The sequence below is a fragment of the Chiloscyllium plagiosum genome, chromosome 12 (assembly GCF_004010195.1).
Source record: "Chiloscyllium plagiosum isolate BGI_BamShark_2017 chromosome 12, ASM401019v2, whole genome shotgun sequence".
In the NCBI taxonomy this organism is placed as follows: domain Eukaryota; kingdom Metazoa; phylum Chordata; class Chondrichthyes; order Orectolobiformes; family Hemiscylliidae; genus Chiloscyllium; species Chiloscyllium plagiosum.
In genome coordinates, this window is record NC_057721.1 from 38,892,785 (window position 1) to 38,905,464 (window position 12,680).

Here is a 12,680-nt window from a genome sequence, read left to right on the forward strand (position 1 = left end):
GGAGCACGAGGTAACGCCGATACAGTCATCGATGTAGCGGAGGAAAAGGTGGGGGTGGTGCCAGTGTAGCTGCGGAAGATGGACTGTTCCACATATCCTACGAAGAGGCAGGCATAGCTGGGGCCCATGCGGGTGCCCATGGCTACTCCTTTGGTTTGGAGGAAGTGGGAGGATTGGAAAGAGAGGTTGTTCTGAGTGAGGACCAGTTCAGTCAGTCGAAGGAGGGTGTCAGTTAAAGGATACTGGTTGGTTCGGCGGGAAAGGAAGAAGTGGAGGGCTTTGAGGCCTTCGTGATGGGGGATGGAGGTGTATAGGGACTGGATGTCCATGGTGAAGGTAAGGCGTTGGGGGCCGGGGAAGCGAAAATCAGTGAGGAGGTGGAGGGTGTGGGTGGTGTCCCGAACATAGATGGGGAATTCTTGGACTAAGGGGGACAGGACTGTGTCGAGGTATGTAGAGATGAGTTCGGTGGGGCAGGAGCAGGCTGAGACGATGGGTTGGCCGGGACAGTCAGGTTTGTGGATTTTGGGCAGGATGTAGAACCGGACGGTGCGGGGGTTGTGGGACTATGAGGTTGGAGGCGGTGGATGGGAGATCCCCTGAGGTGATGAGGTTATGGATGGTCTGGGAGATGATGGTTTGGTGGTGGGAGGTGGGGTCATGGTCAAGGGGGCAGTAGGAGGAGGTTTCCGCAAGCTGGCGTTTAGCCTCAGCAGTGTAAAGATCGGTGCGCCAAACTACCACTGCGCCTCCCTTGTCTGCCGGTTTGATAGTGAGGTTGGGGTTGGAGCGGAGGAAGTGGAGGGCTGCACGAGGAATGTACCTATTGTTCACATTGTTGCATTTATTTAAAAAGTGACCACTTCCTTTCTTACCATCAAATCTTTTACTGCATTTTCCCAATCCACTCTAGCCAATCTATTCCTCTCATCCTCATAGTTTCCTTTACTTAGGTATTAAACGCAGTTTATAATGAACTATGTTACCTTCAAACAGCATGTAAAATTCCATTATATCATGGTCGTTATTTTGCAAATGTTCCTTTCCAGCAAAGTTATTAATTATCCATTTCTCATTATATGACAACACATCCAAAAATAGCTCGATTCCTAGTTGACTCAAGATACTATTCCTTACACAGTTTCTTACAGTCACTAATTCATTCTCCATTGCATCAGTGCTGACTTAGTTAGCCCAGTCTATACTAAAATTGCCAGTAATATTGTATTACCCACAATTCCTGCTTCTTTATATTCCTGATTTATAGCATGCCTAGTATTACAATTAGTATTACATTTGGTATTCCACAAAAAACTCCACAATGTTTGCTTCCATTTACTGTTAATTAGCTCCACCCAAGTGGATTCTATATCTTGATTGTTTGGTCAAAGATCCACTCATTCTAATGTACCAATATCATCTCTTATTAAGAATGCAGCCCAACCTCTCTTCCTTTTTGTCCAGCTCTCCTTATTGCAAAACATTCTTAGATAATTAGTTCCCAATCTCATCAATTTTTAACGAATGCTGTAGAAATTCAGAAAGAGCGTCATTCAGTTTCTTAACATTATTTTCTATTTGACAGCAGTTCAGAGGCTGGGAGTTCTGTGGTGAATAACTCACCTCCTGACTGACTCCTCAAAGCCAGCAAGCAACTTACAAGGCACAAATCAGGCCTGTGATAGAATAGTTTCCATTCACCTGGATTAGTGCAACTCTAACACATTCAAGAAGCTTAACATGATCCGAGACAAAGCAGCCCATTTGACTGGCATCCAATTCACTACCACAAGTGTGTACTATCCAAAAGATGCACTATAATAACAAACCAAGACTCCTTCAACAGCTTCTTCCAAACCCATGACCTCTAATACCTGGAAGGACAAAGGTCACAGATGCATGGGAACACCATCACCTCAATGTTTTCCCTCAAAATTGTACACAATCCTGACTCAGAGCTATACTGCTTGGTCCTTCACTGTTGCAGGGTCAAAACCCTGGAACTCTTTTCCTAAGAGCATTATGGATGTACCCATTCTTTATGAATTGCACAGGGAGGTATGGCATGGTGGTTATGAAATTGCACTAGTCATCCAGAGGCCTAGGTAATCGCTTTAGGGACATGAGCTCAAATCCCACCATGGTGGCTGCTGGGATTTAAATTCAAGCAATAAATCCACAATTAGAACAAGTCTAATGATGACCATGAAATCAGTATGAATTGTTGTAAAAACTCACCTGTTCCACTAACTTCACCGACTATCAATGATACAAATACCTCAGCAAGCGGCCCAGCAATCACTTCCCCAGCTTCCCACAGAGTTCTAGGGGACACCTAATCAGGTCATGGGGATTTATCCACTTTTATACATTTCAAGACATCAGCACTTCCTCCTCTGTAATATGGACATTTTTCAAGAGGTCACCAACTATTTCCCCACATTCTGTAACTTCCATGTCCTTCTCCACAGTAAACACTGATGCAAACTACTTGTTAAGTATCTCCCCCATCTCCTGCAGCTTCACACAAAGGTTGCCTTGCTGATCTTTCAGGGCCTTATTCACTCCCTAGTTTCACTTTTGTCCTTAATGTATTTGTAAAAACCCTTTGGATTTTCCTTAATTCTATTTGCCAAAGCTATCTCATGTCCCCTTTTTGCCCTCGTGATTTCCCTCTTAAGTATACTCCTAATGCCTTTATACTCGTCTAAGGATTCACTTGGTTTCTCCTGTCTATAACGACATATGCTTCCTTCTTCTTCTTAACCAAATGCTCAATTTCTCTCATCATTCAGCATTCCCTACACTACCAGCCTTTCCTTTCACCCTAACAGGAATATACTTTCTCTGGATTCTCGTTATCTCATTTTTGAAGGCTTCCCATTTTCCAGCCGTCCCTTCACCTGCAAACATCTGCCTCCAATTAGCCTTTCTCCAATTTAGAACTTCAACTTTTAGATCTGGTCTATCCTTTTCCATCACTATTTTAAAACGAATATAATTATGGTCGCTGGCCCCAAAGTGCTCCCCCACTGACACCTCAGTCACCTGCCCTGCCTTAATTCCCAAGAGTATGTCAGGTTTTGCACCTTCTCTAGTAGGTACATCCACATACTGAATCAGAAAATGTTTCTTGTACACTCTTAATAAATTCCTCTCCATCTAAACCCTTAACACTGTGGCAGTTCCGTCTATTTTGGTTAAGTTAAAATCCCCTACCATAACTACCCTATTATTCTTACAGATAGCTGAGATCTCCTTACAATTTTGTTTCTCAATTTCCCTCTGACTATTGGGTGGTCTATAATACAATCCCAATAAGGTGATCATCCATTTCTTATTTCTCAGTTCTTCCCAAATAATTTCCCTGAATGTATTTCTGGGAATATCCTCCCTCAGCACAGCTGTAATGCTATCCCTTATCAAAAACGCCACTCCCCCTCCTCTCTTGCCTCCCTTTCTATCCCTCCTGTAGCATTTGTATCCTGGAACATTAAGCTGCCAGTCCTGACCATTTCTGAGCCATGTTTCTATAAATGCTTTAATATCCCAGTCCCATGTTCCTAACCAAGCCTTGAGTTCATCTGCCTTCCCTGTTAGGCCTTTTGCATTGAAATAAATGCAATTTAATTTATCAGGCCTTCCTTGTTCCTGCCTGCCCTGACCGTTTGACTCACTTCCTTTCTCAACTGTACCAGTCTCAGATTGATCTTTTTGTTCAGTATCTCCCTGGACCCCCCCCCCCCCCACCTTACTAGTTTAAATCGTCCTGAGCAGCTCTAGAAAATCTCCCTGCCAGTAAATTAGTCCTGTTCTAATTCAGATGCATTCCACCCATCTTGTACAGGTCACTTCTATCCCAAAATAGATTCCAATGATCCAAAAATGTGAATCCTTCTCCCGTACACCAGCTCCTCAGCCATGCATTCATTTGCTCTATACTCCTATTCCTACCCTCACTAGCTCGTAGCACTGGGAGTATTCCAGGTATTACTCTCGAGGACATCCTTTTCAAATTCCTGTCTAACTTTCTATATTCTCCCTTCAGAATCTCATCCTTTTCCCTTCCTATGTCATTGGTACCAGTGTGTACAATGACCTCCTGCTGGTCCCTCTCCCCTTTGAGAACATTCTGCACCCTCTCTGTGACAACCTTGATCCTGGCACCAGGGAGGCAACACACCATTCTGATTTTTCGCTGCTGGTTGCAGAAACGTCTGTCTGTGCTTCTGACTAGAGAGTTCCCTAACACAATTGATCATTTGGAACCCAACATGCCCCTCATTACATGAGGTACCAGAAACTTGTCTGTTCACGCTACATTCCCCTGAAAGTCCATCACCCCCTACATTTTCCAAAACATCATATTCGTTTGAAATGGGGATAGCCATAGAAGACTCCTGTACTTCCTGCCTACCTCTCCTATCATTTTTAGAGTTAAGCCATCTACTTGACTGTACTTGCAGCTTTTCGCCCTCCCTGTAATTGCCATCCATCACACCCCCTTGCTCTTGTAAATTCCTCATTGCCTCTAACTGTGGCTCCAACCGATCCATTCGATCTGACAGGATTCACAACCAACGACATTTATTGCGGATATAATCATCAGTAACCCGTAAACTCTTTCGAAACTCCCACATCTGACAAGAAGAGCATACCACTCTTCTAATGGCCATTTTGTTCCTTCCAATCAACAGACACAGAAAATAGCACTGTCTTATTGCTCTACAAAATATTGCTCATTCCTGAAGAAGGGCTTATGCCCGAAACGTCGATTCTCCTGCTCCTTGGATGCTGCCTCACCTGCTGTGCTTTTCCAGCAACACATTTATCAGCTCTGATCTCCAGCATCTACAGTCCTCACTTTCTCCTAAAATATTGCTCCTGACTAACTTAACACTTATGGCTTATATTTTTAAAAGCTTAATCAAGAGACAGATCCCAATAAAAACACGCAATCAAGAAAGGACCCACTCTACTCACTATTGTAGATATACAGCATGACTATACTTAAAACTATTCATAGAGTCAGAGTGTCATAGAGATGTACAGCATGAAAACAGACCCTTTGGTCCATCTCGTCCATGCCGACCAGATATCCCAACCCAATCTAGTCCCACCTGCCAGCAGCCGGCCCATATCTCTCCAAACCCTTCCTATTCATACACCGATCCAAATGCCTTTTAAATGTTGCAATTGTACCAGCCTCCACCACTTCCTCTAACAGTTCATTCCATACACATACCACCCTCTGTGTGAAAAGGTTGTCCCTTAGGTCTCTTTTATATCTTTCCCCTCTCATCTTAAATCTATGCCCTCTAGTTCTGGACTCCCCCACCCCAGGGAAAAGACTTTGACTATTTACCCTCTCCATGCCCCTAATAATTTTGTAAACCTCTATAAGGTCACCCCCTCAGCCTCCGACGCTGAGGGGAATACAGCCCCAGCCTGTTCAGCGTCTCCCTATAGCTCAAATCCTCCAACCCTGGCAACATCATTGTAAATCTTTTCTGAACCCTTTCAAGTTTCACCACATTTTTCTGATAGGAAGGAGACCAGAATTGCATGCAATATTCCAATAGTGGTCTAACCAATGTCCTGTACAGCTGCAACATGACCTCCCAACTCCTGTACTCCATACTCTGACCAAAAAAGGAACGCCTTCCTCACTATCCTATCTACCTGTGACTCCACTTTCAAGGAGCTATGAACCTGCGCTCCAAGGTCTTTTTGTTCAGCAACACTCCCTAGGACCTTACCATGAAGTGTATAAGTCCTGCTGAGAATTGCTTTCCCAAAATGCAGCAACTCACATTTATCTGAATTAAACTCCAACTGCCACTTCTCAGCCCATTGACCCATCTGATCAAGATCCTGTTGTAATCTGAGGTAACCTTCTTCGCTGTCCACTACACCTCCAATTTTGGTGTCATCAGCAAACCTACTAACTATACCTCTTCTGCTCGCATTCAAATCATTTGTACGAATGATGAAAAGTAGAGGTCCCAGCTCCAATCCTTGTGACACTCCACTGGTCAAAGGCCTCCAGTCTGAAAACAACCCTCCACCACCACCCTCTGTCTTCTACCTTTGGGCCAGTTCCGTATCCAAGTGACTGGTTCACCCTGTATTCTGTGAGATCTAACCTTGCTAAGCAGTCTCCCATGGGGAACCTTGTCAAACGCCTTACTGAAGTCCATATAGATCACATCTACCACTCTGCCCTCAACAATCCTCTTTGTTACTTCTTCAAAAAACTCAATCAAGTTTGTGAGACACAATTTCCCACGCACAAAGCCATGTTGACTATCCCTAATCAGTCCTTGCCTTTCCAAATACATGTACATCCTGTCCCTCAGGATTCCCTCCATTAACGTGCTCACCACCTATGTCAGGCTCACTGGTCTATAGTGCCCTGGCTTGTCGTTACCACCGTTCTTAAACAGTGGCATCACCTTAGCCAACTCTAGTATTCTGGCACCTCACCTGTGATGATACAAATATCTCAGTAAGAGGCCCAGCAATCACTTCTCTAGCTTCCCACAGAGTTCTAGGGTACACCTGATCAGGTCCTGGAGATTTATCCAGCTTTATGTGTTTCAAGACATCCAGTACTTCCTCTTCTGTAATATAGACATTTTTCAAGATGTCACCATCATATTCCCTCCATTCTGTATCTTCCATGTCATTTTCGACAGTAAATACTGATACAATATACTCATTTAGTATCTCCCCCATTTTCTGCGGCTCCACACAAAGGCCGCCTTGCTGATCTTTGAGGAGCCCTATTCTGTCCCTAGTTACCCTTTTGTCCTTAATGTATTTGTAAAACCCCTTTGGATTCTCCTCAATTCTATTTGCAAAAGCTATCTCATGTCCCCTTTTTGCCCTCCTGATTTCCCTCTTAAGTATACTCCTACTGCCTTTATACTCTTCTAAGGATTCACTCGATCTGTCCCATCTATACCGGACATATGCTTCCTTCTTTTTCTTAACCAAACCCTCAATTCCTTTTGTCATCCAGCATTCCCTATACCTACCAGCCTTTCCCTTCACCCTAACAGGAATATACTTTCTCTGGATTCTCGTTAACTCATTTCTGAAGGCTTCCCATTTTCCAGCTGTCCCTTTACCTGCGAACATCTGCCCCCAATCAGCTTTTGAAAGTTCTTGCCTAATACCGTCAAAATGGCCTTTCTCCAATTTAGAACTTCAACTTTTAGATCTGGTCTATCTTTTTCCATCACTATTTTAAATCTAATAGAATTATGGTCGCTGGCCCCAAAATGCTCCCTCACTGACACCTCAGTCACCTGCCCTGCCTTATTTCCCAAGAGTAAGTTTTGCACCTTCTCTAGTCGGTCCATCCACATACTGAAGCAGAAAATTTTCTTGTACACAAATTTCTCTCCATCTAAACACTCAATCTGAGACTGGTACAGTTGAGAACAGAAGAGAGTCAAACAGCCAGGGCAAGCATGGACAAGGTAGGACTAATAAATTAAACTGCATTTATTTCAATGTAAGGGGCCTAACAGGGAAGGCGGATGAACTCAGTGCATGGTTAGGAACATGGGACGAGGATATCATAGCAATTACAGAAACATGGCTCAGGGATGGGCAGGACTGGCAGCTTAATGTTCCAGGATACAAATGCTACAGGAGGGATAGAAAGGGAGGCAAGAGAGGAGGGGGGAGTGGTGTTTTTGATAAGGGATAGCATTACAGCTTTACTAAGGGAGAATATTCCCAGAAATACATTCAGGGAAGTTATTTGGGTGGAACTGAGAATTAAGAAAGGGATGATCACTTTATTGGGATTGTATTATAGACCCCCCTAATATTCAGAAGGAAATAGAAAAACAAACTTGTAAGGAGATCTCAGTTATCTGTAAGAATAGTAGGGTGGTTATGGTAGAGGATTTTAACTTTGCAAACATAGACTGGGACTGCCATAGTGTTAAGTGTTTAGATGGTGAGGAATTTGTTAAGTGTGTACAAGAAAAATCTTCTGATTCAGTAGGTCGATGTCCCTACCAGAGAAGGTGCAAATAAATATTCATAGATCTGTTTCTGTGCTGTGACATCTCCCAAACAGGTTCATCCAAGATCAGTTGTGAAATTTGCTGTTTATTAAGTTTTCTTCATTTCTTTAAAATCATAAACGTAATTATCATACCTGAACATCTAAAGCCTCTTGTTCTTCCATTGTGAAACACAGCTCCTGTATCCATTCTCTAAGTAGTTCTAATTCAGCATTTAAGATCTCTCCAGTATCTATCTCATCTGTAAACTTCAGTGCATCCACTCCGTCAGTTTCCATTAGCTGAACTTGCCAATCTGATGATGCAACCTATTGATCCAAAAATAGAATCTGTCTCAAATTATACATTACATTTTATATTATGAATTCTTCATATTTAATATTCTTGAGAACTTGAGTTTTGAAACATTAGGGAAATATTTATTTATTTCAAGTTGAATTAGAATCCCTAAAGTGTGGAATCAGGCCCTTCAGCCCGAAAAGTGCACACCAACCCTCTGGAGAGTATCCCACACAAACCCATTCCCAATTACTCTACATTTACCCTGACTAATTCACCTAACCTACACATCCCAGAACACTATGGGGAGCCTAGCATGACTAATTCACCTAACCTGCATATCTTTGGATTGCGGGAGGAAACCGGAGCACACTGGTATGGGGAGAATGTGAAAACTCCACACAGTCACCCAAGGCTGGAATTGAACCCAGGACCCTGGCACTGTGAGGCAGCAGTGCTAAGCACTGAGCCACCTTTACCTGGATTATTTTATTTTAAGACGGTCAATGAAGTGGCACATTGGAAATTTTAAGAACAAATTCTGAGAAATCACATAAGTAATTGCTAACTAGTGAGGCTAACTGATTGGCTTCATCTGCCTGGATGCTTTAATGCTGCCTTGCTTGGTTATCATTATGGATAGGCCTCCTGAGGGAAAGGCTGTCCAACTCATCTCTCTGCATTTTTGTAACATCTTTGTCATGAGTCCATTGTGAAATCTGATTATACTCTTGAAGAGCAGCTGGAAGATTTCTTGATGCTGTGTTTCCTCAGTTAGCTGTACCTGCCAAGACCCAAGAGATAACTGCATGTCTAAAGTCAGAATGATAGGATTAAAAGCCATCTGAAATTGCAGCACCTAATATTTTCTCCAACAAAATCATCCATTATTGGTCAATGGGTTTTTTTAACCCACAGCATGAATCCTTGCAGATAGCAACTCATTTCTTCCCCTTTACCTGGTATGTAGGGGTGTGTTAACCAGTTTTGCAACTTTGTTGAATAATCTTGTTTTACAATAAATCAATAATTTTTAAGGTCTGTGAAGAAACTTACAGAATATTACTCTCAGTCTTATATGGAGAAAGCATACAACTGGTCAATTGGGAACTGGGTAAGTAGTTTATGTTGTGACCTTTGGAGTAGTGGGGTTAGAAAGGAACAGAGCACTCTTCCCATCTAAGCTACATTATTTTGTTCACATTTAATCTCTAGTGTTAGTTATTACTGTAAATATGTAGCTCATAAATGGCACAAAGTTTTATTTTTATTTTGTAGATTAGTCACTCATGTTTATACAACCTAACCCCATAAATGAACCCTTTAAGCCTTATTATCATTCTGTTAAATTTGTGCTGCACCCCCTCTTAGACCAATATATTCAGACACACACAGATGCTCAGAGTCGTCATTATGGATGTTCCATAATGATTTCTAACCATTATTCACCATTCCCTTTGTGCATTAGTTGGTAGCTGTAAATTACAGGTGATATTGGATGGCAAATGTCTGATTTTTGCAAATCCAATTGGCTACTGTTCACCATGTGACTGATTAAATGGTTCGCATTGACCAGAAACTCTATTCTCCACTTTTGATATTTCCTACTTCTCCTCACCACCTTCGTCTCTCAGTATCTATATTTTGTTTTCCTTGGTTTCGATTTCAGTAAGAATTCATATGTAACATATAATCATTAACAGCTCATTAACAGGTCTGTGCCCTGTGTGCTTCACAACCATTATCACTCCATTTCTCATAAAAACAAAGAATTGTAGATGCTGGAAATCTGAAACAAAAACAGAGAGCACTGGAGAAACACAACAGGCCCAGCAGCTTCTGTTGATAATTTAATTAAATGGAGTTTAATTGAGATAAATTCGAGGTGTTGCACTTTATTAAGGCAAACCAGGGCAGGACTTATACAGCAGGATCCTGGGGAGTGTTGCTGAACAAAGAGACCTAACAATGCAGGTGCATTGCACCTTAAAAGTGGAATTACAGGTAGATTAGATTAGATTCCCTACAGTGTGGATACAGGCCCTTCAACCCAACACCAACCCTCCGAAGAGTAACCCACCCCATATGAAGAAAAACACCTTTGACCACAAGTCCATTAGGAAGTGGTCAGCACGTAGTGTCCTTGAGACTCTTCGGGAAAAGGAGAGGGCAGATCCTGTCGAGCGGTTCCCTGAGCAGACTGTCAAAGCCATTTGGCAGAATGCCTCATCGCCAGAACTTTCCAACAAGCACCAAGACATGGCTTGGCTGGTGGTGAGAAGGGCTCTGCCTGTGAGATCATTTATGCACGCCCGGATTCTCTGCCGCACCGCACGCTGCCCTCGAAGCGGCTGCGTGACGCGGGACTCCGTGCTCTACGGCCTGTTCCCCGGGACGCACACCGAGACGAACATCAACTGTGCCTGGAGGATCATCAACTCGGTGAAGGACGCTCTCTGGGCGGTCCGAAACCTGTTGATCTTCCAGCTGAAGGAGTTGACCCCGACTGAGTGTTGCAGACTGGCACATTCCAAGGTCCAGGACTACGTGTTGAGGGACGCGCTGAAGCTTGGGGCAGCTGCCGCCAAAGCGCGATGGGGAAAGACCACCGTCTAACATTTGCCTGCCTAAGAAGAACAGGGGGCCCACGCAGTCATTTGGGCTCCACTGGCGCCTCAGCTCAATGTAATCGCACCAACCTGTGAATAGGAATGATTATCCTGTTTCGATACGCAAAGAAATTGAATGTTTACAGAATGATGAATGTCTAATTGTATAGATTAAATATATATGAATAAAGTATATTTTTGAAAAATAAAAAAGAAACCCACCCCATACCTATTTCCCTCTGACTAATGCAATGGGCAATTTAGCATGGCCAATTCACCTGGACTGCACATCTTTAGACTGTGGGAGGAAACCAGAGCACCCAGAGCAAACCCACGCAAACACAGGGAGAATGTGCACACTCCACACAGACAGTCAACCGAGGCTGGAATTGAACCTGGATTCCTGGTGCTGTGACGCAGCAGTGCTAACCACTGAGCCACCGTGCCATAGGCAGTTAGGGTGTTGAAGAAGGCACATTACCTTCATTGGTCAGAACATTGAATATAGGAGTTGGAATGTCATGTTGCGGCTGTACAGGACATGGGAGGCCACTTTTAAAATACTATGTACAATGCTGGTTACTCTTCCATACGAAGGATGTTGTTAAACTTGAGAGGGTGTAGAAAAGATTTACAAGGATGTTGCCTTGACTGGAGGGTTTGAGTTATTTTGTAGAATCCCTACAGTGTGGAAACAAGCTATTTGGCTCAACAAGTCCACACCGACCCTCCAAAGATCATCCCACCCAGACCCATTCCCCTACCCTTTTACTCTACATTTCTCACGATTAATCCACCTAGCCTACACATCCCTGAACACTATGGGCAGTTTAACATGGCCAATTCACCTAACCTGCACATCTTTGGACTGTGGGAGGAAACCAGGCTACCCGGAGGAAACCCATGCAGACATGGAGAGAATGTGTAAACTCCACACAGACTGTCACCCAAGGCTGGAATCAAACCCTGTGGCTGTGAGGCAGCAGTGCTAACCACTGAGTCATCATGTGGAGAGGCTGAATAGGCTTGGGCTTTCTTCCCTGGAGAATCGGAGGCTGAGGAGTGACCTTATAGAGGTTTATAAAATCATTTGGGGTTTGAATAGGGTGAATAGCCGAAGTCTTTTTCCTAGGGTGGGTGGTCAAAAACTGGAAGCCTTCAGTTTAAGGTGAGAGGGGAAAGATTTAAAAAGGACCGGAGGGGTAACCTTTAACGCAGAAGGTGATGTATGTATGGAATGAGTTGCTAGAGGGAATGGTGGAGGCTGGTAAAATGACAACATTTAAAAGGCATCTGGATGGGTATATGAATAGGAAGGGTTTAGAGAGTGATATGGGCCAAATGATGGCAAATGAGACCAGGTCAAATTGGGATGTCTGGTTAGTCTAGTTGAGTTGGATTGAAGGGTCTGTTTCTGTTCTGTATGAATATGCTGTATGAGAGAATAACATAGTTGATGTTTCGAGTATAGTGATCCTTCATCAATCCATTTGCCTTTTGTTTTATGACATCTTTGATTTTCAACTTCCTTCAACCTTTCTTTGGTCTACACTTCTGTTCCACTTGTGACATTACCTGCTAAACAGCATCAAACCTGTGATTTTCAGTTCTGAAGAGCCATTGCACTCATTATGCTAACTCTGTTTCTCTCTCCACAGACACTACTAGATCACTGATTTATTCATTTGCATTGCAATAAAACTTCTTACATGCATATCTTTATATTTATAGGATTTCTAAATAAAAT

At 43.1% G+C, this 12,680-nt stretch overlaps 1 protein-coding gene across 3 annotated transcripts in view; it reads right to left on the reverse strand.

The window, feature by feature from the left end:
* Positions 1-12,680, reverse strand: part of LOC122555135 (uncharacterized protein CXorf38-like) — a 49,795-nt gene that overhangs the window by 6,330 nt on the left and 30,785 nt on the right. For all 3 annotated transcript variants that reach the window (XM_043700844.1, XM_043700843.1, XM_043700845.1), the window contains one exon: positions 8,180-8,353. In XM_043700844.1, coding sequence (XP_043556779.1) covers positions 8,180-8,353 — 174 coding nt within the window. The remainder of the gene's footprint in view (positions 1-8,179; positions 8,354-12,680) is intronic.